The sequence below is a fragment of the Trichosurus vulpecula genome, chromosome 8, assembly GCF_011100635.1.
Source record: "Trichosurus vulpecula isolate mTriVul1 chromosome 8, mTriVul1.pri, whole genome shotgun sequence".
Taxonomy (NCBI): Eukaryota; Metazoa; Chordata; class Mammalia; order Diprotodontia; family Phalangeridae; genus Trichosurus; species Trichosurus vulpecula.
The window spans coordinates 172,052,872-172,080,521 of NC_050580.1; the positions used below are offsets into that span (position 1 = coordinate 172,052,872).

The 27,650-nt window shown below is 36.8% G+C and overlaps 2 protein-coding genes across 2 annotated transcripts in view; one reads left to right on the plus strand and one right to left on the minus strand.

Annotated features, from left to right (window-relative positions):
- The window catches only part of MYEF2 (myelin expression factor 2), a 49,428-nt gene extending 46,647 nt beyond the window's left edge, over window positions 1–2,781 (plus strand). Inside the window, exon 18 of the mRNA XM_036736866.1 lies at window positions 331–2,781. Coding sequence (XP_036592761.1) covers window positions 331–494 — 164 coding nt within the window. The 3' untranslated portion in view covers window positions 495–2,781. The remainder of the gene's footprint in view (window positions 1–330) is intronic.
- SLC24A5 (solute carrier family 24 member 5) lies at window positions 1,102–27,602 on the minus strand. Its single transcript, XM_036736865.1, has 9 exons — window positions 27,482–27,602; window positions 23,585–23,764; window positions 9,194–9,277; window positions 8,980–9,083; window positions 8,524–8,624; window positions 6,575–6,849; window positions 3,494–3,700; window positions 1,913–2,014; window positions 1,102–1,433 (listed from the first exon to the last, which is right to left on the minus strand). Exons 1-9 carry the CDS (start codon window positions 27,600–27,602, stop codon window positions 1,111–1,113), a joined length of 1,497 nt encoding a protein of 498 aa, XP_036592760.1. The 3' UTR covers window positions 1,102–1,110.
- Between the last annotated feature and the right edge of the window lie 48 nt (window positions 27,603–27,650).

The window sequence follows — 27,650 nt, forward strand, 5'->3', positions numbered from 1 at the left end:
TCAAGGGTTTTTATTTTTTTCTGTCATGGACCCCTTTGACAGTGCTCAAATCTATGGACCCCTTCTCATAATAATATTTTTAAATGTGTAAAATAAAATACATAAGATTACAAAGGAAATAAATTATATTGAAATAGAGTTGTTAGCCTCAGGTGAAGAATCTTTGTTTTAAATATAAAAACTTCTCCGAGTATTGCTTTCTTGGACTCTTGTTTAAAAATCACTAGTCTTAAATGTACTTAATTGACTTATGATGATGTTTAAACCCATATAAATGAAATAAAGCCCTTTTTAATTGACTCTAATAATTGTGTATTTTTGCTTTTACAGGTCATGTAATGTTTGCTGAAATAAAAATGGAGAATGGAAAGTCAAAAGGCTGTGGAACAGTCAGATTTGACTCACCAGAATCAGCTGAAAAGGCCTGTAGAATAATGAATGGCATAAAAATAAGTGGCAGAGAAATTGACGTACGCCTGGATCGTAATGCATAATTTGAAACTACATTCAGAACATTCCTGCACATGTTTAGCTTCTCTAGCCTAGTAAAAAGTCATTTTAGTAACATTGTATGCTTAAAGAAGCTGTAAAAATGAACTTTTAAATCCCACCAGCCTTTAACAGTATAGTGTTAAAATATACTGTAATTCTTGCTAACAAACTTGAGTTTTAGTTTTTAAAGACAGTGGCTCTGGTCATTCAGTTTAAATGAATGGTTATACTGTTTTTAATGAGATAAGCCATCTCCCCATTGTTACTCTCAGTACTGCATAGTGGGATTTGTTTAGTGTTCAAATTTCCCCAGCTTGTACCTACTTTATTGTAATGTAAAAAAATAGATGTTTTTCCACAACTTGTTTTCTATATGCATTTTAGTCAGACTTTAACTTGAAAAGAAAGGGCTCAGATAAATTAGGTTGTGATTTTGTTTGTTTAAAATTAGTTTTATGCCATGGTGCAGAATTAGTGTAAATAAGTTTTTCAGCCTAGAGGGAGTTTGGAATGTTTTATTTGATTAAATGAAATGGCTACTTCCTGCTCCCTATCCCTACACCACCCCCATACCTCTGTCCCAAACAGGTGGTTTTATCCCCATAACACTAGTAAAAATCAGTCCCCACAGCCCCTTATTTTATTGTTTCCTATAATTCCAAGTTCATATAGAACTGATAATGTAGCAAGCACCAAGTACAGTACTAGACAAACTACCCCCAACTTCTTGTCTAGTTTCCAGCCATTCAGGTGAACAGCTAGAAAAAGAAAAACAATGGAAAAAATGAGAGAAATAACTGTGTAAGTCAATCCACTGCTGTTAACTTTGACAGGAGCCGATGTATTTGTGAATGCAGTTTGAATAAACCATGGAGCACCTAAACACAACATATCAAACACATTGGATCCTATAATGTTAGACATAGCCATATCTCCTCTACCTGCAAAACAAAAGAATATGTTGTTGAAATGTGCACATTAAGTTAACATTTTATTAATAAGCTGCTTCATCAGTTACACTGGATACCTTTTTTTCTGTTTTGGAAAACTTGTTTTAGAGCAGAATTCTTACTGAATTTGCATTTGCTCATTTGTTTTTAGTTAGTATTTAAAGACTTAACATTTATTTATGAAATAGTAATTATTTTATTTATTAAACCATTTTTGTAGACTATGTAGATTACTTGTTTTTAATTCTAATTTAACATGTTTAAGCTTTAATAAGTTTTTTCAGGTGAATTTAATTTTTTACAATTCAGGTTTAGTGAACTTAAGCTGCTAAAATTGTCACTTTTCTTTCTTTTGATTTGCTTTGTTCAGTGAAGTATATTGAGGAAGTGAATTACTTTTACAAATGTCTTTTCCCTGTGTATGTGAGCCAGTTTAAGGATTGGGCATAAAAACCTGAACCAGTTCTTACCTTTTCTCGCAACCAACACACTTGCAACAGTGTCTGGTATGCTTGTTCCTGCTGCTAATACCGTAAGGCCCATTACTGTATCTGGAATTTCCAATGTTTCTCCTATAGGTGACAAAATGCTGATAAGTAAAAAACCTCATGGTGGTTTTAATCACCAGTTTGTTCATTAACTATTTTGTAAAGAAACTTTTTTCCCTGGACAAAACTATTTAAGTTGCAACACTACTTTGTGCTCAGTCATATTTTCAGCAATACTATTTAACAGAGAGCTCAGAAATTTTATGGACTTTTAGATGGCGCTGTTTCAGATGTTTATCAGCTAGAATTCTACTACTGAGTGATTCACTTTGCTTGTGCCCTGACAGAAGTTGTGGATGGCATTCATTGTTAGAGACCTTTATTTTAATCTGGGGCTCTAGCCCTTAAAAATAAACATCCTTTGAAAAACACTTTTTTCCCTTTAGATAATTTTGGTATCATTGTAGTTTTAGTCAAGAATTCTTGACAGCTGTTTCTGAGCTATACAAATATAATTCTTTTGTTATTTAAGCAATTTTAAAATGAGTTTCTAAAAAAGTCATATTAAATAATGAACTCTATGTAATGTACTCTTTGGGAAAGCATGTAAACTCCCCAACAGAGAAGAAATAGGGCTCTATTGAAGTCTTCCTAATGCAAGGTCCAAATTTTTTTATATTCTTTGATGTTAGCTGATGGTTAGTTTTTCAGAAATGTAATAGTTCTAGGAAAGGAACTGGAGGGAAGTAGTTATTGTAAGAATTGCTTCTTTTGTGTTACTTTGAATGAAAACTTGCTTTAGAACCATTTTTTCTTGTGTATGATGCCAATTAAAACAGTTTAACTAGAAATGTAGTTTGTTTATTGGAAGCTCATATGTTTATGTTGGAATGAGTTTGTTACTATTCACTCATTTTCCATCTCCATCTTTCACATGTTCATTTTGTATTTTGGTAAAGCTACCCTTAATTCTCATGTTTGTGAGCTTGGGGACTCTGATATGGCATACTTGATAGATTCTGTTGCCCTGAATGTTGGCAATTCTAAAATAGTGAACTAATACACTGGCCAAAATCCTACATAATCTTTGAGAAAGATAACATTTCTTAATACACTGCCATCTCCATAATAGTGATGTAGAAAAGGAATTCATCGTAGAGAGTCTGTTTTGGACCCTATTCGAGGGAATTGAGTTACTGGAGGAACAAACCATATCTGAAGGTGGGCCTACAAGGCTGGAACCCTACAGACTGTTACACTGAGATGGCAGTACTTGGATAATGACATTGTTATTAACATTTAGTCATAAATCCTTCTAAATAACATTAAACTTTATCCTTGCTGAAGTAGTAAACACTTTACTAAGATACCTTTTATGAAATAAAGTCTTTGTTCTTACGTTAAATGGAGCTAAAATTTAGCATACCTGGATAGCCTTAGATAAATCACCCAGTCTAAATGTTGTGGGTTTCAGTGTCCTCCTCTGTAGATGAGCAGAGATGAACTGTAAGATCTCTTTCAGCTGTAATGTTTAAGTCTGGATTGTATACTCAGAATACATACCAGTTATTGTGACCATCCAAACAAGAACATAAGTAAATGCAGAAATCCATATTGCAGCCATGAAAAAGGTTATCATGAAGCAGCTTTTCCAAGACTTTCTTCTGCAGTCTGGTGTAGTTAGGAAAAGTAATGTAACAATAGGCAGGGTTAGCACCCAAAAAATTCTTTTCAGGTCAGCCTCAGGCATGCTGAAAACACTTGGAGGATCTGTTACAAAGGAAAAGTTAAAATGATGCGAATTTCCTCAGCCAGTTAAATTTAAAATGTACACTAAGAAAGCCATGTTGCTGTAAGTAAGTTAAAATTTAGAGACAGAACACATTGAACATTGAATACCAAATTACTCATATTTTTGGCACAAACAATTCAACTTTTAGAGTGGAAGACAAAAATATCAAGCAGTCCGTGCTCCCATTCTCCATCGTTTTATCCTCTGAAACGTGTAAGGAAAATCACTTGGTAGTGGGATTATAATAAAGGTTATATAGTCAACTCTCAAGTATCTTCATGGGAATTTTCTGCAGTCATGTTTTTCTTGGATCAGTTTTTTTTCTACTATCTAGCATAGCACTGGGCTGCAAGAGGTTCCAGATCTGGGAGGGACCTCAAAGATAAGCCAGTACAGTACCTCTGTTGGATAAATAGACTGAGAGCCTAGAAGATTAGAACTTAACCCAAGTTACACAGGCAGGAAGTGCAAGGACCGGGATTCTACTCAGATTCTTTAACTTCAAAGCTAGTGACTTAGGACATAGCATCTGATGGTCTAATCTTAATAATCTAAGCAAAACCAAGGCTTTAAATAAGTTGTTTAAAGACAGTCATCACATTCCAAAGGCAAATATAAAAGGATTTTGGGATTTACCTGCATAATCGTCTCTATGGCTTTAGATAATTGAGAGTTGGCTAATTCTAAGAGATAACCTTAAGAAAACAAAAAGTATGTCATCTCTTGTGTTAATTTATAAACTGTGAATGTTATTCAAAGCAACTTTTTCCTTCTGGGCAGTGGTAATTGTGCTCTGACTAAAAATGAAAGTTGTATAACATTTAGGACCAACTTGAATTACAATGTATTTTTATAAGTCATTGTAAGGATCTCAGTGCCCTGAAAACAGAAGAGGTAATATGACCTAGCTGAGTGGTATCAAGCTCAAATAGAGACGGGGCTGCTAAATCATACATAAGGATTATGAATGCACAAGTCTGCGTATTGACTTGGTTTTAAAATGTGATACCTATGTCTTAATATGTTTTATTTTTATTTTGTTAAATATTTCCTATTTACGTTTTAATCTGGTGCAGGTCACACCTGAGAGTGTTGTGGGCTGCATGTTTGACATCTCTGACTTAAAAGATAGGTGGCCAGTTATAGAGACTTAGGTTCAAGTCCTAGCATAGAGAAATACTCGCTTTGTGACCAAGATCAAATCACTTCACCTTTTAGTGCCCCAGGCACTTAGCTCAGCACTTAGCTCTTCTGAATTATAGACAAGTTTCCAATCTGCACTGGAGAAGAGAATTGTTACATGTAGGGAAATCACAAGCCTTGGTTCTACCCCCTTTCCCCTCAAAAAAGCAACTCATTTTAATTAATGTTTATATGATGAAGTTCTACATGAACTACCCAATCGATTCCACTATAGTGTAGTAACCTTTAGGTGTATCCTGTTTATTCCAGTAAAACAGGAATTTATACATTACTCCCCCCAAAGAAATGGTATGGTATGCTTCATTCTCTTGAAAAATAAAACAGTAGAAGATCTCATTAGAATCCAAAATAATTGAAGCAGGCGATAAGCTTCAGAACTAAAACCACCAGTATTTTGGAGGGACTTTCCCCCAATTTGGAGTTTTTTAAAAGCTTAGCTTTTAGTCTTGCTATTATAATGAGGCACTCATATAAGAACTTAAAGCATTTATAGGTTCTTATAAATGTTACATTTTAAGAATTTAAGTTAAACTTGGAATCTAGTTCTTAATGCCTAATCTCATACTTAAATCACTTAAAACAAAAACCATCAAAAACCGAAGCATCTTGCCTCTCACACCCATTCATTTGGCCAACTTTTGCTGATTTTTACCTGTGAACTTGTGAAATATATTTCTGATTGACTCCTTTTCCTTTCCCAGTGTTGGTATTTTCATTCAGGCCTTCATTACTTTGGGCTTGTACTACTCGCAATAACCCCCTAACTATTCTATATGCTCCATCCATTCTAAGGCACAGTTACTACTGATCATATCACTTATCCATTCACAAACCTCCAATGAAATCCCCAAGCCTACAAAATTAAGGTCAGCCTCAGTCTAGTAGTCTAGGGCTCCTCCATGTTCTACTCTAATATCACTTTCATGTCTTATTCCTTAGACTTTGCTTCTATGTGCCATACACTCCACCCAGCCTAAGTTAGTTTTTGTCCCATGAACATATTTCACCCTTTCCTGTCTGTAAGTCTTTACTCATTCCATTCCCTTAATTTGAGGATCTTTCTCTGCCCTCAGCACCCTTACAGTCTGTATTCTGAATTCCTTAATACCCAATTCAATGATGCTTCTTTCCTGAAGCCTTCCAGGATTCCCATGCAAAGATGATCTCTAAATTTGTATTACATCTTGTATCCCTTCTTTTAAAATATTCTTCATCTTATTGTAGTTAATCTGTGTACTTGTTATCTCTTCTGCTAGATTGTAAACTCTTTAAGAGCAAGGAATATGTCTTAGTTATCTTTATAGTCCCCATAGCATAAGAGATCAATCCTCAGCCCAGACCTTATTATTCAGCTTTTAGTTCAACTCTGTCAATTGATTCAATAAGTAGTTCCAAAGATGACTAGAGGGGAATATAACTATAATTCATATTAATGTATTATATTGACAAAAAAGAATACACTCCAGTGGATCGTTGGGTAACTAATCTCATGCCTTAAATTATATATTACCAACAAAAATCTACTGAACGAATTTAGTCATTTGATGTGAATGAATACATAAATATCCCAGTCAGATTACATTTTGAAATCACACTCTGAAGCTTATACAGTGAATAGGGTAATAAGATTGATGGGGGGCACCTCTTACCTTCAGGAACTTCATTAAATCCTTGCAAACTTGTAGACAATTGTGAGTAATCAGAGTCTTCATGAAATATTCCACTATCAGTTCTTGATTGTCGATGGATGAGTGGTCGATCTTCCCACCCCATCAATGACTCTTCAGCTTGTCCTTCGATAGCTTTAGCAAAACAGGTACAACAGGGACTGCATTTCTTCATGACATATTGATTAATTTTAATGTCAAAACACAGCACCAAAATATACACTCCATATATCAAAAGCAGCACAGTTCCTTCATACCTAGGGAACAAAGAAGGTTGTGGCTTATTTTTACATTATTTGAATAATTGGTTTAAAGATATAATTGATGACATTCAAGAAAAAATTAATTTCTGGTTTGTTTTAAAATTGTGTTTCTTCTAAAAGCAAAATATAGTAATATCTGGAAGTATATTAAAATGAATATGCATGTCACAAGTACTAATGAATTAGGGGAAACTGCTCAGTCAGTATTTATTATACACCAACTTTGTGTCAAATACTGTGTTAGACATTAGAGATACAAATGCAAAAAAAGAAACAATCTCTACTTTCAAGGAGCTAGGGGAGACAACATGTTTATATGTAAACATATAGAAAATAAATACAAAGCAAATACAAGCTAGGGAATGAGGGTGCTAGCATTAGGAAAATCAAGAAAGGCTTCATTGTAGAAGGTGGTGCTTCATTTCTTGAAGGATGTGAGACCAAAGTGAGGAGGGAGTGTGTACCTGGAATGAAGATTGGATGGTCCAAAGGGAGATGGAGTGTGCTGTTATGTGAGAAACATAAGGGCACACTGGTTGGCCCATGGGGTAGATTTAGGGGAGTAATATAGTGAGGCTGGGAAAAAAGGTTAGGACCAGATTGTTAAGGGTTAAAAAAAATTAAAGGAGTTTTTTATTTTATCCTAGAGGCAATAGTGAGCCACTAGAATTTATTAAGTAATGGAGTCACCTGTTCAGATCGGCATGTCAGGAAAATCACTGGCAGTAGTATGAAGAATGGCTTAGAGAGGGGTGGGACTTGAAGCAGGGTGATTAATTAGGAAGCTGTGGTGATGTTCCCTCTAGATGAGAGATGATGAGGCTGAACTAAACATGGTGGCTCTTGGAGTAGACAGAAGAGACCAGATACGACGTGTCATAGAGAAAGGAATGGCCCGATGGGACAAGTGATTAGATATCTGGATTGAGATAGCATGAGGAAGTGAGGATAATGCTGAGATTATGAACCTACAAGGTTAGAAAAATGATGGTGTCTTTGACAAAAATACATAAGTTTGGAAGTAGGGTGAGGTTGTCTTCTGGGGGATGAGGGGGGAATGGGTTCTGTTTTGAACATCGATATTTAGATTGTGTTGATGTTGATGATACAGGACTAGAACTCAGGAAAGGGACTAACTTAAAATTGCCCTTAAACTTTTAAGACATGTTGTATATAGATCTGTAAGCCATCTGCTTAGAGATGATAATTAAACCCATGGGAGTAATGAAGTCACCAAGAGGCAGATTGTAGAGAGAAAAGAGATGCTTTAAATATTGAGGTACAGAGATTCACTTTTCACCCACTTCCCTGATTAAATTTAAATTAAATTTAATTGTGATAAAAGTTGTGCTTAAATTTGCCATAAGACTTTTCCTACTTTCCACATGCCCCTGACCTGGGCTGTAAAGAGAAAGAAGAGTGGCCCCAGAGGGAAAAAATAAAAGACTTTTGTGAAGTGAAAGGAAATGAAGCAAAAAGAACAGCTCTCTTGGGTACCACAGTGGGTCAAGAAGACAGCAGTGAGAGGAGCCTGAGCATAGATCATTGAGAGGCGATATGGAGAATAATATTCCAGAATATTAAAGAAAATAGCTGTTTCTTTTTCATTTGGCAGTCTTCTCCACTGACTCCCTTGACCATAACTTTTAATGGTTTTTGTTGTCTTACCAGTAAACCTGATTGTCAAATATTATGCCAAGAACCGCTGCTATACTGATTGCATACACCACACAATCTCTAAACATGGGCCAACAAGATATCTTTGAAACCTGTAACGTAAAAAAAAAAATTACTGTTTCCATTATAATAGTGACTTTTTTCATCAGATGTTATACCCATTCTATTTTTAAATGGTTTATATATTTGTAGTTAAATGTTAACGCTGAGAAAATTATTCCAATATAGAAATTGTAAAGAAAAATATATTTTGCTACCCACACTGATTTTCAGAAATTGGACTAATGCTTTTGGTGGGTTAATTGATATGTTCTTTTACTGCTAAGTAATAAATTTGATTGTATTCATTAAGTGCATTTTGTGGCTTTGTCCCTGCATCTTAAAAAGTTTATCATTTTTCATTTGAAAAGATGATCAGTTGTGCTACTATTGAGTTTCCTTCCATACCACATTAGAGAGCAGCCCACAAGCTGCACAGATGCCGAGGAGATTATAAATTGCGGATCCAATGATGGTGCTAATTCCAATATCTCCCTTGGTGACAAATACCCCTAGGAGCAACATAGTAACTGAGTTAGTAGTTGAATTTGAAAGAAAGGGGGGAAAATCTAAGACCCAAATGATTTATTTGGAGCAGCAAGGTAAAACAAACTGGATTTACCTAGAAAAGCAGTAACTAATTCAGGGGCTGAGCTGCCTGCTGCCATAAAAGTTGCTCCTGCGACATCTTGAGACATCCCAAGACCTGAAGACACATGAAATGATTGTTACTTTCGTAGTGACAGAGAAACAAGATGGATATGACTTCATAACAAAAAGAAATATGCTTTCAAAGAAACAGCTCCCCACTGCCTCACATAAGAATTTATTAATTTTTGAGAAAGTTAGAAAATGGAATTCAGGGAATAGTGAAAAGAAAAGAAATATTGCTTTATTTTAGGATGTTCTAATGCAAGAGTTCTTAACCATTTGGGGCATTATGGACCCTTTTTGGAAGTAGGATGAAGCCTACAGACCCTTTCTCAGAATTTTTTTAATAATTCAGAGATATACTAAATTTCAGTTGGAGGTTAGTGAAAATCAAGACGTAAATTTTTTCCCATCTAAGTTCACGGACCCCCTGAAATCTATTTCAGGTTTAGAACCCCTGGTCTAATGGCCATTGGAGTTGTAATGAGACCTAGATTTGAGTCCCACCCCTTATGGTTATTGACTGTGACCCTGAAGCAATTTTCTTCACATTTCTGAAAGCTGTTTTCTAATTTGTAAAGTGGGGGTGACCGTCATGCCCTGACTACCTTTCCAGAGCTGCTGTGAGGAAAAAAAGGCTTCGCAAACCTTTAAGTGTTATAAAATTCTGAGGTTTATTTATGTTTTTTAGAAGATCATTTGTTGAATATTGCAGAAAGGGAGGAGGAGACAGGGGACCTGGTTAGAGCCCTAGAGTTACAGGAGGCAGTGTAGTAGAATGGAATTTGTGTCCACCTTGGATTCAGAAACTATGGGTGCAAGGCCCATATTGGCTCCATTCTATTCATATGATCTTACTAGTTCTATGACCATCTAACTTCTGTGAGACTCAGTTTTTTCATTTATTGAATGAGAATAAAAGCTATTTCGTAGTGTTGTTGTAAGGATCAGATGAGAGCTTCTATGTAAAGTGCTTTTTCCTTATCTGTAAAATGAAGCTGGACTGGATGGCCTCTGGGGTCCCAGCTCTGAAGCTATGGTCCTTGATCCTAATTTACCTGAGAAGAATATGTTACTAATTAATAGGAGAGTCTGGCCTAGGCCCTAGGTCTCTTGACTCCCAGTCCAGAGTGTTTTCTAACAAACATCATTGCTTCACTAATTAATAATATTGTTATTGTTAGGACCACTACCAAAACAGACTGGCCACACATCTCTAAGTTATAGGCTTAGACAATCGCCTGGAGTACTGAGAGACTTGTCTTTGTTCACTTAGGCAGGACATTTTGAACTAAGGTCTTCTGCACTCCAAAATTAGTCTTCTATCCCCTATTAAGCTTGTGCTTACTTTCCCAGAAGACAAAATTGCATAAAGATATGAGTAGGTATCTCTAGCTACTGAGGCTAGCAAGTATCAGCAAAACACATCTTTACTCTTTCCAGACAGCAAGGTGGAGCAGTGGATAGGGTGCGGGCCCTGGAATCAGGAGGAACTGAATTCAGATCTGGCCTCAGGCACTTACTAGCTGTGTGATCCTGGACAAGTCATTTAACTGTGTTTGCCTCAGTTTCCTCATCTGTAAAATGAGCTGGAGAAGGAAACAGCAAACCACTCCAGCATCTTTGCCAAGAAAACCCCAAATGGGGTCAGAGTCAGACATGACTAATCAACCAAACAACAAAAATTATGTACATAGTTTAGTCAACTGATAATTTATTCATTTGATCAATGTCACTCTTCTTTTTTCCGCAAATCACTCCAAGGCTTAACTAATATTTTAATTTGGTTTCTCTGTCGGAAATTGCAAAGAAAAACCACATTTTCACTTGCCCAGAGACACAGGAAACACTAGTATTATGTGGTAGCCTTCTATAGGTTAATGATGATAGCAATAGCATTTACGTTATATAGTAGGGCTGCGAGGTTTGCAAAGTACTTTACAGATACCATTCTATCCTCACAAATAAGGAAAGTGGGGGAAACAGATACACTTACACAGGGTCAGACAGCTAAGTGTGTGGGCTGGATTTGAACTCGTCTTTTTGACACCAGGCCCAATGCTCTATCCACTGCACTACCTAGCTCTTAAGTGGTCTGTTGCAGTGAAGAATGGGGTTAGCATAGCATGCTAGCCCTCAAAGGAACTCTAGTTTGCTTACAAATCTGAGTGACTCAAATTGTAGTGAGCTCTTGGTATAAACAAGTTCCTTGAATTCTTGCCTCATCTTGGACCCTATTTTCCTGTTTTACCCTTAGATCTCACCCTGATTCTTCTGGACCTCAGACTCAACTTCAGACTCTGGTCCATATTTCCTGGATATCTTGGGCCAGCTGCCCTGATAACTAACCTTATTTTCACTAAATGTAACTGGGTTCAAATCCCATGTCTTTGCTATACTACATGTATGACCTAGGACAGAGCACTTAACCTCTTGGTGTCATTCTCTCATCTATAAATGAGAGTTTTAACTAGATGACTTACAAAGACATTTCTAACTCCAGATCTATGACCTTTAAAGTAAAATATCAGTGCACTTCGGATTGTTGCACTTTGACCAAGTCATGGAAGGGTCTCAACCACAGCCTGTCTAGTCCAATGCAGTCAAGGGCAAACTGTGTGGGATGGTATTTAAGCCTGAATATTAAAACAATAGGTGATTTATTTCTTCATAAAGCATACCCAGTCCAAGTGTTGACTTAAGTGAGAGCAAACTATTAACCCTACTTGATTAACCAAGAGAGATTAAGAACTATGTATATTCTAAGCTTAATGTATTATCTTAAGATATTGAGCTATGGTTTTTCTAAAAAATTATTTTGCTCTAGTAATAAGAAGACCTGTAAAAAGTTAAAATAGGCAAATAAGCAAAATGAATATATTCTTTCAAGTGGCTATCAGTATTTTTCATTTCCATTTTCAATTTCCATTTTTTATCCATTTCAAGTAGGGACATATACATTTTCATACTTGCATGTTATTTCATTAGCTTAAGTAGTAATAAGATTAGAGCTTTCAGTATATCTCTTGAGATATTTTTCAGCCTTTCCATTTGTTCAGATCAAAAGTCAAACCTAGAAATGAGAAGAGAAAGACTACTAAAAAGAGATAACTATGCTGTGCTTTCAAAAGGCTGAGAAAATATGCTAATATATTCAGGAGCTAGATAAAAGGTTCTCAGTGAGTAGATCTGAATTCCCTGGTAGAGTTTTGAGACAGTATGAACCTGGGGAAAGAAATTCCAGGCAGAGGAAACACCATAACCCTTAACACTGAGGCAACAAGATATAAAGCAATGAGAAGGGGAATAATGAATTAGTTAGACTGGAGTGTAGAGTACATCCAAGTAGTTAACAATGAGAATAAGGTTGGAAACACAAGTTAAGGAAGCCTTTGGATACCAGGCTAATAATAATAACTAACATGCAGTACTCCAAGGTGTACAAAGAACTATACATATGTCATCTCATTTGATACAAGCTTGGGAGGTAGGTACATTTCTTCATCCTCATTTTACAGACGAGGAAACCAAAGCAGAGAGAGATGTAAGTGTCTTGCTAATAGTCACTCAACTAGAGTGCTTGAGGCACTGGAGAATCTGGAGTCTGCTCTTTCTCAGACCGATGCGCTCACCCACTGTGGCACCTAAAAAGTCGTTTTTTTCAGTCATTTCCAACACTTCGTGACCCTATTTGGGGTTTTTCTGGCAAAGACACTGAAGTGATTTGCCATTTCTCTCTTCAAAAATGTTAAGATATTATTTTGTATTGTGAGCAGTGGTGGAAAAGCATTAAGGACTTCCAGAGTTGGAAAAGCAAGAATGAGGGAGGATAGATGCCCAGCTTAGTGTTGTGCTGGTGTCCACAAAATATTAAAAGAACTGGAGAAAGGCTTCTTTTCAATACATTAGGTAGATCCTCTATGGAGGATTTACAGAAAAATACAGTGAAGAATCATCAAGTCTGAAGAGGCGTGGGTGATCCTGACCCAGAAGTGATGGACTCAAGATGTGATATGAAATATACATCTTTGGACATGACCAATGTAAGAACTCGTTTGGCTTGAATATGCGTATTTGTTACAAAGATTTCCTTTTTTCTGTTTGTAGGGAGATGGCTTGGGAGATAAGGGAGGACTAATAATAAGGTTGCGCACAAAAAAAAAGAGTGGTCTATAGAACTATTTTTAAATGTGCAAAAGAAAACAGAAGGAAATCCAGACGGAAAAAGACAAGCAAGACAGCTTTGAAAGTTACATGTTGATTTTATTATATTCAAAGGAAAAGCAAGCTGTATAGAATAGATTCACATCTCCATGTATAATTCTCTCTGCTGTACTTTGTACATGGAAATGCTCATTTAACTTAGTGTTTGCTATGTCCAGATTTTTTTAAAGCCACGATGGTTTGTGATTTACACTGCCCACATCTATGAGATGATATAGCCTTCTAATTATCAAATAATGTCACCAGCTAAAAGGCAGAGAGCCAGCTTCAGAGTTAGGTCAATTTGGGGGTCAAGTGCTGCCTCTGACATACTGTATGTGCAACCCTGTGGAAATTATTTAATCTTTTAATGCTCCAGGAGACTTGAAAACTATAAATTGTGGAGCAGAGTCCAGTCTAAATTAATTGAGGGAGTTTCTTCATTGAGCATTCCCTGTACCAATGAAAGTTCAAGTCAGGTTCCAACCCCCTCCCCTCTGCAAAAAAGGCATATATGCAACTGCAAACTATGCGTATTGCTATGGGAATAGGAAGGAAGAAGGCTTAGCAGTACTGAATAATAATTGTAATGGCTAACATTTTTATATAGTATCGACCATGTGCTAGGTGATATGCTAAGCACTTTAATAAATATCTCATTTGATTCTCACAATAATATTGGGAGGTGGGTGCTATTATTCTCATTTTACACATGAGGAAACTGAGGCAAATAGTGGTTAAATGACTTGCCCAGGATTAAACAACTGAGGCTGAATTTGAACTGAGGACTTCCTAACTCCAAGCCTGGTGTTCTAACCAGTATACTATTTAGCTGCTGAATCTCAAGTGATACTATGAAGCTATAATCATTAAAACTATTTAGTACTGGTTTTAAAAGTAGATAAATTGATTACAAATTAGGGAAATGATTCAGAAGCAATAAAACATAATAGCATAGAACTAAAAAAACCCAAAGACACCAATTACTGGGGAAAATACTATTCAAACAAAATTCTGGGGAAATTGGAAAGCAGTCTGCCAGAAATTGTTTTAGAACAGTATCTCACACCACTTACAATAACACCAAATGTATACATGACAAATATAAAAGGTCATATCTTAAACAACAAAGAAGAGACAGTGACAGCTTTCACAACTATGGGTGAATGGGAAAGAATTCTTAACTATAGGAGTACAGATGATCATAGAAGAGAACACAATTACAATTACACAAAAGTGGAAAGATTTTGCACAAAATGAAATTAGAATTAAAACTTGAAAAAAACTTTATAGCAAATTTCTCTGATTAATATCTGATATCCACAGTACGTAGGGAAAGGATACAAATACATAAGGATAAGAATCATTCCCCAATAGATAAATATTCAAAAGATATTACCCTTTACAATGCAACATCACTGTACCATAAAAACATTATGGTATGGATGGTTTCAGAGAAATCTGGGAAGACTTATGTGAACTGAATCAAAGAGAAATGAGAAGAACCAGGAGAACAATTTATATAATAATGACATTCTGAAGAAAAATAACTTTGAAAAGCTGGAGAACACTGATCAATGCAATGACTAACCATGATTGTAGGGAACTAATGATGAAGCATGTTACCCACATGCTATTAAAGATGATGGACCACAGATCTAAAATATGATGTACAATTTTAGATATAGCCAACGTAGGAATTTATTTTTCTTGGCTATACATATTTGTAACAAAGGTTTAGTTTTTCTTTTTTTTCTAATGGTGCAAAGGAATATATACATATACATATATATGCATACACATATATTTAAATTGAAAACATTTTTTAAGTTGCTTTTATTTGCCATTCACTGTACTAAGCATTGGGGATACAAACTCTAAGACTGAAACAATCTTTACTCTCAAGGACCTTACATTTTATTTTGAAGAGAAAACATATACACATATAAATATAAACAGAATAAATGCAAATAATTGCATGGTAGTCAGAGAGGGAGGTTACTAGTAGTCAGGAAAGGCAGGAAAGATGTTGAAGATGGTGCTTGAGTTGCATCTTGAAGTAGAAGAGGAATCCTGTGAGGCAGAGTTGAAGAGGGAGAACATTGTAGGCATGAGAGATAATTGGTGCAAATATATGGGATACAGGAGATGGAATGCCATGTGTGAGGAACAGAGAAAAGGCTGCAGGTACTCTATGAAGTTAAGTGTTGTATTATAATAAGACTGGATGATAGTAGCTTATATTTGATCCTAGAGGCAATAGGTAGCCACGGCTGATAATTGAGTAGGAAAATTACGTGGTCAGATCTGTGCTTAAGAAAAATCACTTTAGAAGAAGCATGGATGATGGACTGGAGAAGGGAGACATTTGAAGTAAGGAGTATAATGAGATTATTTCAATAGTTCTGATGAGATCTGAGCTAGGGCAATGGTCACGTGAGCAGAGAGAAGGGGTCAGATTCAAGAGATATTGTAAAGGTAGAAATGATAATTTTTTTCTTTTGATTGAATATTAGGGTAAAGGATGGTAAAATGGTTCAAGGGAAACTCTGAGGTTGCAAACCCAGGTGGCTAGAAGGATGGTGGTACCCTCAACAGAAACAGGGAATTTTGGAAGAGGGGTAGGAATAAAGGAGATAATGAATTCTGTTTGGGACATGTTGAGTCTGAGATGCCTATGGGATATCCATTTTAAAATGTGAGCAAGTGGGAGAGAGAGAGAGACAGAGACAGAGACAGAGAGACAGAGACAGAGACACAGTGACAGAAAGAGACAGAGAGAGAGAGAGAGAGAGACAGACAGACACACACACACACACACACACACACACACACACACACAGAGATCTAAAAATTACCTACGTAGAGATGTTAAAAGAACCCAAACAATATTTATGGCACACTCTTATTTTCAAAATCTTATTGATTTTTTGTATTGTTTCCTTTTACAAATACATTTTCCCCCCTTCTCAACTCAAAGATCTGTCCCTTGTAACATAGACTAAAAATGAAAGAGAAAAAAAGTTTAACAAAGCTAACCCATGTATCAGCAGAGTCCACCAGTCTATACAATGTTTCAAGCCTTGCAAATAGAGGAAAGTGTATTTTCTTATCTCTTCGGAGGGACAAAATTTATCCTTATAATTAAACAGAATTTAATTTTTTAAAAAAGATGTTATCCTTTCAAAATTTTTCAAAAGCAGAAAAGAAAGCTGTCAACAACCATATTTTGAAAATGTTCCAAATCATGAACAAGAGAAATACAAATTGAAAAGATTCTGAAATTATACCTCATATTTATCAGATATAAAAAGATGATAAATGAGAGAAATGGCAATCATTGGGAGGAAAGGCACACTAACGCACTTTTGATAGAGTTGTGAAAACATTTTGGAAAGCAATTTGGAACTGTACACCCAAAGTCACTAAACCGTATGTGTCCTTCAACCAGCAATACCATATCTAGGCTTATATACCCTAAAAAGATTTGAAAAAAGACAGAAATAAAGGAAACTTATGAATAAAAATATGTAAAGCAGCAATTTTTATTGTAGAAAAGAACTGAAAACAAAGTAGATGGTCATCCGTTGGAGAATGGCTGAATGAATTAAAGTATATGAATGTAAGGCCATAAGGAATGATGAGATAGATAGGTTCAGAGAAACTTAGGAAGATTTGTATAAATTAATGTGGAGAGAAGTGAACAGAATCAGGAGAACAATTTATGCAATAGCTGTAATAATATAAAGAAAAGAAACTCTGAAAGACTTGGGAACTCTGGTGAATACAGTGACCAGTCATGATTTTAGAAGACTGATGCTGAAGCCTCCCAGTACAGAGGTGGGGAATGACTCGTACGTTTTTAGATCTAGCCAATGTATTGATTTCTTTTGCTTGATAATACCCCTATTTGTTATAAGGGAAGGTTACTGTTTGGTGGAGATATTCAGAGTTTATGGATAATCATAAAGAAAAAAGAAGAGAAAAGTGTCAATGAAACATCAAAATAATACATAGATTAGATGTATAGAGTAAGTAGAATAGATGATAGAGTAGAAGAAAGTTCAGAAGGTGACAAGCAGGGCAGTTTTGTTGTCACTATAAAATTTATTGTGCACCTAAAATAAAAGATATACTGCATATATTAGATTTTTCACAGTTTCATATACAGTCCTATCTTCTGTTCTTCTTTGTATATTAAAATGTTCATGGTTGTAAAGTTTCTAATTAAAAAAAGAACTTTTTTTAAAAAAACCTGAATATTCAAACTTTGGGAGTCTACTACAGAGACTCCCATATGGAGGGATGGTTGTGTTCATATAATCACAGAATCTCAAAGGTTAAGGAACCCCTGTTTCAACTAGCACTTGAATGGGGATGTCCTCAACAATATTCACAGGTGGTCATTAAACCTCCTCTAATAGACTTCCAGGGATAGAGAATTCACTTTCTTCTGAGACAGGATATTCCCCTTTCAGACAGTTCTCATTTTGGGGAAACTTTCCCTGATTCTGAGTAAAAATCTACTTCTTAGTAACTTTCACCCATTACTTTTAGTTCTACTCTCCAGGGCCAAACCAAGCACATTTCATTCCTCTTCCAGATGATAGCTCTTCAAACACTGGAAGAAAGCTAAAACGTTCTTTTGTTTCGCCGTGGTGTCTTCCTGACTACACTCACTTCCCATTCATGTCCTTGGCAAAAAACACCTTTGACTGAGTAGCAGGAGAACCTGGGGAAATCTCAGGGTTCACAATTTTAGTGCTAAAAAGAACCTTATAGATCATCTAACATTGTTCCTGTGGTCTCATTTAACAGGTGAGGAAGCTAGTCCAAGGTTATAGGGCAACTCAGTGTCAGAGGTGCGACTAAGTACCCAGATCTTCTGAACCTTCATTGTTTGATGCCACACTGCTACTATCAGCTAAGGTTTTCTGAATCTTCCTGGAGATTCAGCTCCATTGGTTGATGATCCTGATCCAGAGATAGGCCTAAAGAACCCAGACCTCTTGACTGCAAGTTCTGTCCTCTTTTGTCTTTGCCACTTGAGATCCCAGAAAATTCTGGAGAATTAATCTATTTAGTTATACTGGACAGCAGCACATTGTTGTTGTTTGTCCTTTGTTCTTGAAGAGGACGAGTGACATCGGGGGTGATGCCTTGACTCGTGGGTGAATTGGATTTAAGCAAGGCAGAGTCTCACAAAGGCATCAACTTCACTCTCTTTTCTAGAGTCATTGAAGTCTAGTGGAAAGACAAAAGTCAGGAAGACTGGCGATAGCCTGGGATGCAATTGATGACCTTGGCATCTTTGATGTCTGACTAAGCTCTAAGTGTTCCCTAGCATCTGCGTTAGCTACCTTCATGGACTTTGGAACAAATTGTTCTCATTTGCCTATTCCATGGGGAGAAGTCTTCATGTGCTTGGGGTAGACATCCCCCCCAACTCACTGAAAGTTTGAGGCCTGTCAGTTACCCTCAACTTGGTTTAGCCTATCTGCCAAAATGGTTTTACTGGGGTGTGGCCACTGCACATGCAACAGTTTCTTGGAGCCACAGGTTGGGTGAATCAAGTGAACACCAAAGGCTGAAGAGCAGCCCTGAAAAGGCAAGCTCTCACACCAGAGGTGCTAGGCCTCCCTAAACACTCATATACCCCACAGCAGCATATACACTCTCCCCAAATGACATCACATTAAATTAGAAATAAAGGAGCTTAATGAAGATCAAGAAAATGCCCAACTAGAAATAGCATAGAAAAGTGAAAATGAAAATTGAAAATGAGTACGCCAGAAGTGAGGTTTAGCTTCATCCATTGCCGGCTACAATATAATGTGCTTTGTTCTTAGTAACTGGCCCTGGCCCTTTAGATAAATATATTCCTGAGAGTGGGAAAGGGTCATTTCTCAGGCTATAACATCTTCTGAATAGAAATGATTCTCTCGATAGTCTTGAATTCCCTTCAAAAGGGAGTAAGGAAGAAGCCTATTGCTATCTTTTGGGTCTTGCTCTAATTGGAGGTAGAAGGAGCACTTCTATGCAGAAGTGTGGGGCAGGCTTCATTATTAGTCTAGTCATGATTGCTCACAGCATTAATCAGAATCCTCTCCTTTTTATTATTTTGGTCATCATATAAATTGTTCTCCTGGTTTTGCTCAATTCACCCTCTGTGAGAGAAAGAAGTTCACCCCATTTTTCACTGTACATGCTTATATATAAATGAACATGTCTAACTTGATAGATACGTCAATAAGCTGTAATGTATTAGGATTCTAAGTGTATGGCACAAACTCTGCTGTCTTTGAATTCTGCAAAGCACTGCTTTCTGTCTTCTTCAAAATTCTTGAAACACTGACCTCTACCTTGGGTTAGCAGAATAGATTAATTGTTCTGTTTTTCTCTATCTCCAGTAGAATCATGAATTTATTTTCATTATTTTGTGGTCACTATGTTTTGTATCCTCTTTGAGGTGTGACTTTAAGGTAATGCAATTGATTTTTTTACATATACAAATGTATCAGAATTTATACATTTAAATGAGTATTGTCTCCAAAGTAGTCACTTGGAGAGGCCATATACTTAGTACAATTACTTAAAAGAAATACTCTTTTTTTTTTCCAAAGAAACAGTGTTAGGTAATAGTAAGAGGGCTAGCCTCAGAGTCAAGAGAGATCTAGATTCAGATCCCACTTCTGACAGTGTCTCGGTAACCATGAGTATGTTATGTAATCTCACAGTCTTAGTTTCCTCATCTGTGAAATGGAGAGAAGAATACTTATGATTCTTGCTTCATTGGGTTAGTAGTTATAAGAATCAAATGAGATGATTTATGTAAAACACTTTCAAACTTTAAAGAGCTTCGAGAATTGCCTTCAGAACCTGTGAAGTACTTTTTAAAAATATCCTGAATTCTTTGAGAACAAGTTTGAATCTGGGAACTAGCCAAAAGCCATGTAGAGTGAAGTATGATGATCAAGCATGGGTATGCTGTTTGTAGGGCAAACATTACAAGGTATGATTATAAAGCAGGGAAATGTGTTTTCTTATGTGGTTCATCAACTGCCTCTTAAGACCATCCTGTGCTTGCTAAAAGTCCAGTTTCATCACTCTGTAGTCTGATTTTATAAATTTGTGCATCTGAACCATCATAGACACCAGAATCTAGGAGTCATGTATACAAAGGAAAAAGACGGCCCCACCTCCAAATCTAACAGCTAATGGAATTGTCACGGACCTTCACTTGAACTTGAACCATTTTCTCATTTGTTAAAGTGAAAACCACATTACAAAGATTTATTTTTTTGTTTGTTCAATACTATTTGATGCATACTCCTAGTAGTGCACTGCATCCCCAGGCTGCTTGCTTGCTCTCTTGGTTCAATGGAAGGCTCTGTATCACTAGCCTTTCCCCCTCTGCCCCTTACATGGCCTACCAAGAGCACCCCTACACCATGAGACTGTATTCTGTATCTACTGACCCTTTCAGCTCAATTAGTTAGACTGCACTGAGAGTTCCTCATGCCCTGTGTAAAATTAGAGGTCGTCCAAGGGAATCTCAATCAAGCTGAAAGGGAAAAGATAAAAAAGAAAAGAGATGAGAGAAACTCTTAAGGGGAGGATGAGTGTCCTTATGCCAGGGAGGAAATACTATTTGTAGGCTCTTTGTCCTTCAGAAAGGCTTATCTTTCATGAATTTCACAAGGATCGATCAAGACCCAGAGTCTAAGCTATCCAAATGTTATAAGCACCTACTCCCTCCCAATTTTATCAATGTGTTGCCAATTCAGCTTAGAGTTAGAATCTGTATTTCCATTCTAGAAAACATGGAGACATCACTAAGCAGACAAGTCTAAATTAAATTATTTCCCCCTTTAAATTAAAAACATATTTATATTAGATTTTTAAAATTAATGTTTTTTGTTAAAACAATGAATTTTTTAAGTCTTTAAAAGATTTAAGATAACATTATAGAATGGGAATTATAGTTTCTAATTATAGTCAGATAGAAAAAAAAAAGGAATTCCATTATATACTAATATTCAAGCAGCATGTTTTGTGGTAGTAAAGAGCCAGAAATAAGACGAGTGGCCAGCATTTGAGCAATGGACACGAGAGGCCAGCAACTGGGAAACGGCTGAAAAAATGCTATGTGGTAGGACCTGGATTTCCCTGTTTCCCCAAAACAAGGATTAGTTTTTTTCTAAAAGGCAACAAAATCATCCCTGGGACTTTACTGTTCTCTCTCTCTCTCTCTCTCTCTCTCTCTCTCTCTCTCTCTCTCTCTCTCTCTCTCTCTCTCTCTCGCTTCCTGGTCACCTAAGGGCATAAAAAGTCCTATTTATATGGAATTGGGATCTGATTGGAATTGGAATTGGCAAAGTGTGTTTTGGAAGACAAGAATAATTTGCATGTGCTTATAAAGAGAGAGGGGCAGAGAATTTTTGAGAAGTTTTCTGGAAATCTTGAGGAATAAGTTTGTGTAGCCTCTATTGATTTGAGATCAAGTAAGGTAATGAATTTCACAACAAAATAGTATTTCATTTTATTTGTCTTAAATTTATCTTTTTCTGATGACCCCTCAATTTTCTGCTACCCCCTAACCATGACTTTAATCACACCCCCTCTCAGTTTTCATTTTCTAAGATGAAAGTTACTCACCTTTTTTAAGCTGTCTCCAAAGGGCAGCCCTCCCTTCTTGGAACAGTACAGGGCTTTGCCATATATACAATTCAGAAACATATTCAAGAAAGGAAATCCGTAAGAAGGTCCCAAGAAGGTAGTGTAGAAGTATGACCGTAACGTGGCAGCAAAGATCTCTGTATGGCTCTCTACACTTGGAAATCAGAGCCTTTTGAATCCTAGAACCAGAGCCAATCCCAGAGGCTCTCTATCCAAGGCCCTCCTTTTAAAGATGAAGAAACTGAAGTCCTAGGAGGTTCAAAGACCTGCCCATAGTCCACTTACATTAAGTGAAAGCTGGCTGTGGTTTCTACTTCAGAAAGAGAAAGAACCTGCTCTTTCCAGTGCCTAGAGCACAAAGGCTTGCTCATAGTCAGCATCCAATACATAGTTCTTGATTGATATTTTACTTTTGAACTATTTCATTGCAAATTGAGAAACTACTTGTCAAAAGGCTTTTTTTCTTTCTTTGTCTGTGACCAGGAGGAGGAGCTTCCTGGGTTGTGTCCATTAAGTATGGACTTGTAATACTCTATTTTTTTTTGTTGTTGAAATTATGTGTTGAAGCAGCTCTCAAAATGTTTGGTCTCAGGACCCCTTTAAACTATTAAACATTATTGGGGATCCCCCAAAGAGCTTGTGCAGATTGTATCCCTCAAAGAGTTTATGTGGGTTGTATTTATCAATGTTTATAGTATTAGATATTAAAATATCTTAGTGTTATTATGAAAATAGATTTGACTATGTGGACCCTTTGAAAGGTTCTCAGAGACCCCCAGAGGTCCTTGAACCACACTTTGAGAACCACTGGTATAGTGGATAGAGTGGTGGATTTTAATCAGAAAGACCTAGACTTGTGCTTCCAGCACTTATAAGCTATTTGGTCTTGGACAAATTACTGAACTTCTTATTGGATTTTCATCAGGGCATCAGGACATCACCTGTAAAATGAGGGGGCCTGATTCAGCTAACCTTTAAATCTACGATCCTATGATACCATTTGGTGTGATGGAAAGAACATTGGTTTTAGACTCAAAAGGCTTATGTTTGACACCCAGCTTTTTCACTTACTATCTGTATGACCATGAGAAAGTCATTCTACCTCTCTGAGCCTCAGTTTCCTCATCTGTAAAATGTGGATGATTTGTACCTCATGGTTGTAGAAGGAAGATACTTTATAAACCTAACTGCCACAGTATAAATAAAATTGATACTTTTGTTAAAAATAAATTGTGCAGGTCGTCAAAGATAAATGACCAACGCATGTAGGTGTATTTGCCTTTTTAAAATGCCAGTACTGGTAACAGATTTACATCTATCAAACCTCTTTTACTCACTTAATCTCCCTCATAACCAAAGAGATGCTTGCAAAAAAAATCTGGCCAGCTTATGATCACTGAATAACTGATACTTATATTGTTCCAAAGTTTGCAGAGCACTTTGTATATACATAATCTCATGTAAGCCTCACAGCACTTACAATCACTGATGACTTCCAGGGAAGGTAAGAAGTATTCATCACATACGATCGATATGGCCATGAACATGTAAAGGATTATTAGGAAATAAATTATGATTCCTCCATCTTTTTGCTGCTGTTTGGTAAAAAATCCTTCTGGAAACTCCGACGATGGAGCAAAGACACATTGGGTGTTGTTTTCTAAGAGAGGAAAGTGAAAGACAAGAATAGTATGTGTCAACTATGTACCACTCGTCAGCTTATAAAAAGACATTTTGAACCTTTAAAAGAGATTTTTTATAAAAAGTAAAAGGTATGGAGATATAATTTTGATATCGTAAGTGAAAATAATTCATTTTATCAGTTTTGCTTATATATAACAATGCTCATGTCATATTATATTATGTTTTATATTACATTACATTAACAGATAGATAGATAGATAGATGTATATTATTTTCTAGAGGCAGCTAGGTAACACAGTCGCTAGAGCACTGGCTTTGGAATCAGGAAGACCTGAGTTCAAATCTAGCCTCAAACTAGTCATGTGACTCCAGATGAATTATTTAACCTTTCTCAGGAGGTCAGATGAAATTAATAATAGTACCTACCTCCCAGAGTTGTTGTTAGGGTCAAATGACATAATATATGTAAAGCACTTTGTAATCCTTAAAGTACTATATAAACGTGAGTTATAATTATATATTTGCTATTACGATTACGCTTTTTTAACGAGACCTGTGACTTTATTGATACAGGGAAATCATTGGTTGGGAGCCGCCATCCCCTCCCCATTCCCGCCTCTCATTATAGGTCTTCAACTACTTTGCAGCTTCTTTTTTTTGAAAGTTGTAGTAGCAATTCAGACTTGAAGATCTTTCCCACTCATTAATAGGCCATGTGACCTGCTCATGTCACAGGAAGCCTAAGTCACATGTGATGGCAGGAGCTTCCTGACAGGAAAAGGAAGTTATGTCACAGGAAATGCTGAGAGAGAGAGAGAGGGAGAGAATATGGCTGCTGATGGCCGCCCTCGTGATTGTTAGAGCTGAACAGACTGTGGTAGCTGTACTGTGAGTTTGTTTTGGGGAAGACCCCAGCAAGGGGTCAGAGAGATTTTGGGATGGTGAGGCTCCAGGTTGTGATACTGTGTATGGAATGTTTTACTGCTGCGGTAAGACTGGATAAATGGCTTGTGGGATCTGGTTCTCTGGTGTCTGAATCCACGGTTTACGTCTTCTACCTTCTACGCGGAGAGTCTCGTATACTGTGCGACACAGAACCACACAGGCATTCTGACAATTATCATCTACGTTGTTATCATTGCCTTACAGATACAAGAGTTTCCTGTTGACCCTTAGAAGTGGTCAGTCAGTCAGTGAGCACCGTCTAAGCCCCTACTATGTGCCAGGCACAATGTTAAACGTTGGGAATACAAATACGAAAAAGAAAGGTAGTTCCTGCCCTCAAGGAGCCTACAATCCAATGGGGGAAGGCAGGACACAAAGGTTAAATGACTTTCCCAGGGTCTCACAGCCACGATGTGTGAGAGGCAGCATGAACTCCCTCACTCAAGCTAGTCATTTCTCTCTTCCCTAGATCATGCTAACTCTTTATTTTAAATTCATTATCATAATCACTAATGTTAATAACAGTGATGAGAAACAGTGCTTCATAAAGGATAGAGAGCCAGTCTCAGAGTCAGGAAGACCTGACTGCAAGACTTGCCTCTGATACACACTGGCTATGGGATTTGGGAGAGTTTTTAAGACTCGAAGTTGTGGAACGGCTGCCAATCTGTCAATAGAAATCGCCTCGCTGGGAGTTTCCCACACTGATGAAATCATAGGTTTGAGTAAAATAACAACATCGATAATGATAAAAATAATAATAACTATACATTATATACATTATTACTATATTATGATGATTATATGATGGTTATATATTGGAATTATATAATCTTTATATTATATAAATATATAATACAAAATATACAAATATGTAATGATTTTACAATGTATAAAATAAATTATACATATATAATATATAAACAAATTATATAAATAAAAGTATATGATATATAAAACAAATGTACAAATATATAATTATTCTATAAGAATATAATTATATTCAAATATCATGTAAATATCTAAATATTATTATAGTGTATATGTAATTATATTAACTATGCTGTATGAATATATAATTATTATATACCATATTTATAAATATATAATTGTGCACAAATTATATCATATAAATATATAGTTTGTATCATATAAATATATGCTTATATGACATATAGAAATACATAATTACTATATACTATGTGTTACATACAATGTGTTATATAAATGTGTTCTAGTTTTATCAGCTTGAAATGAGTTATATAAAAATATAATTATATACAAAATATATAATATAAATAATGATTACATGCTGTATTAAATATTATATTTTTATTTTATAAAATACATTATATAAATAGAATTATTATATAGTATATAATATTTACATATTTATTTTACATGTTTATTTATGTTGCTTGTTTTATTATTATTAAGAATAATGACAGCCAACATTTATATTCTCTTTAAGATTTGCAAAGCTTGGTACAAATATAAATGCTTTTCACTCCATCCTCTTATTTAATCCTCCCAACAACCCTTGGCCAGGTAAACACTTTCATGATTGCCATCTCATAAATGAGGTAGCTAAGGCAGAGCTAAGCTAAGTGTCTTACAGAGGGTAAAACATCCAGGAAACATGGCACAGATTCTGGTCTTCCTAATCTGAGGTCCAGCATGTTACCCACTAGGCCACCTACCTTCCTTCCCTCCTCCCTGCTCCCCCCACTCCAGCTCAACTAAGGTCATGCTTTGTGTAGCTTCGCCACTCTCCGTGCCCCCAGACAGGCACAAAGTTTCCTAGTTATGGCTCTGTCCATAATTCTGGAACATGTGTCATACTTCAGACTGGGCTCTGAGGTAACTGGACTAGTTTATCTCTCTAAAGATTCTTCCCAACTGGCTCTGAAGTCGAAGGACCCAGATTCAAATCCTGCCTCTGATAATCAGTTGTCGTATGCAGCATTCCTATCTTCAGCCAAAATGCAGTTCCTCATCTGTAAAATGTGGAGCGGGGCGGGGGACGACCACATGGCTTGTGAGATCCCTGTCTCTTGAGATCTGTGAAGCTATGAGCACAGTGTTCAAGTTGGAAATCACCCTAGAAACCAGCTCTGCTGCTGCTACTCATGTGGCAAATTATCTCCCCTGTCTGGGCCTGTTTCCTCATCTGGAAGATGAGGGGCTTGGACTCAATGACCTCTAAGTCATCTTCCAGCTCTCAATCATTGGACAAGAGTCATTATTTGAGTTGGTCCATGGTCTGCGGCAGGTAAAGACACTTCTATGAAAGGAACAAGCGACATGGGTAGAATTAAAGGAATCACCTCTTCCTTCCCCACTCCTCCAGCCCTCTTTACTGTTGACCCTAAATCTAAAAGGTGCCCCAAAAGAAGATCAGGGCCTCCTGAATCCCATTTACCCTGCAGCCCTGCTGGCACTTTGTCCTTTTACTACCAGAATGTACTCCCTACAAAGAACTGGCCCGTGGAGGAAGGGGGAGAGAAAGTCTGCAGGCGTGTGAATGGAGTGGATGAACTTTGAAGAAAGCATGTAAGAGCCAGATCCAGACTGGCTGTCCTCCTCCCTCCAGTAAACCCATTAATCCCTCTTGGGGTATCTCTGAGGCTCCCTCTAGGAAAGTAAAACCATTTGATCTATTTCAAGCTGATAAAACTAGAACAAATGCACCAAAAAGCGTGAAATGAAATGAGCCAAGGGAGAAGACATTCCCCTCCCTGGCAAAGTTGAGAGGAAAGATTACAGCAGAAGCAGCGGAGACGTCTACCTGTGTCCCTCGGGAGCTGCTGTGGATGGGAAGCCCCTTGGGGAGGCAGGTGGGCTGTGGCCCAGAGAATTCCTAGCAGCATGAGCCTCCTGCAGTACCTCCGGCTGGCTCCCTCCTCCATTTCCCTGCTTCTTGGATGTTCTGTGCTGTGGGAAGGGAGACAAAGAGG

Excerpts from the sequence above, each read along its gene's own strand:
- SLC24A5 (XM_036736865.1), bottom strand. The coding sequence starts at position 27,602 with ATGGAGGAGGGAGCCAGCCGGAGGTACTGCAGGAGGCTCATGCTGCTA. Across the intron at positions 9,278-23,584 it reads CCTGGAAGTCATCAGTGATT|GTCTTGGGATGTCTCAAGAT; the intron begins GTAAGTGCTGTG and ends ATGTGTCTTCAG. Across the intron at positions 2,015-3,493 it reads TTGGATGGTCACAATAACTG|GAGAAACATTGGAAATTCCA; the intron begins GTATGTATTCTG and ends TGTCACCTATAG.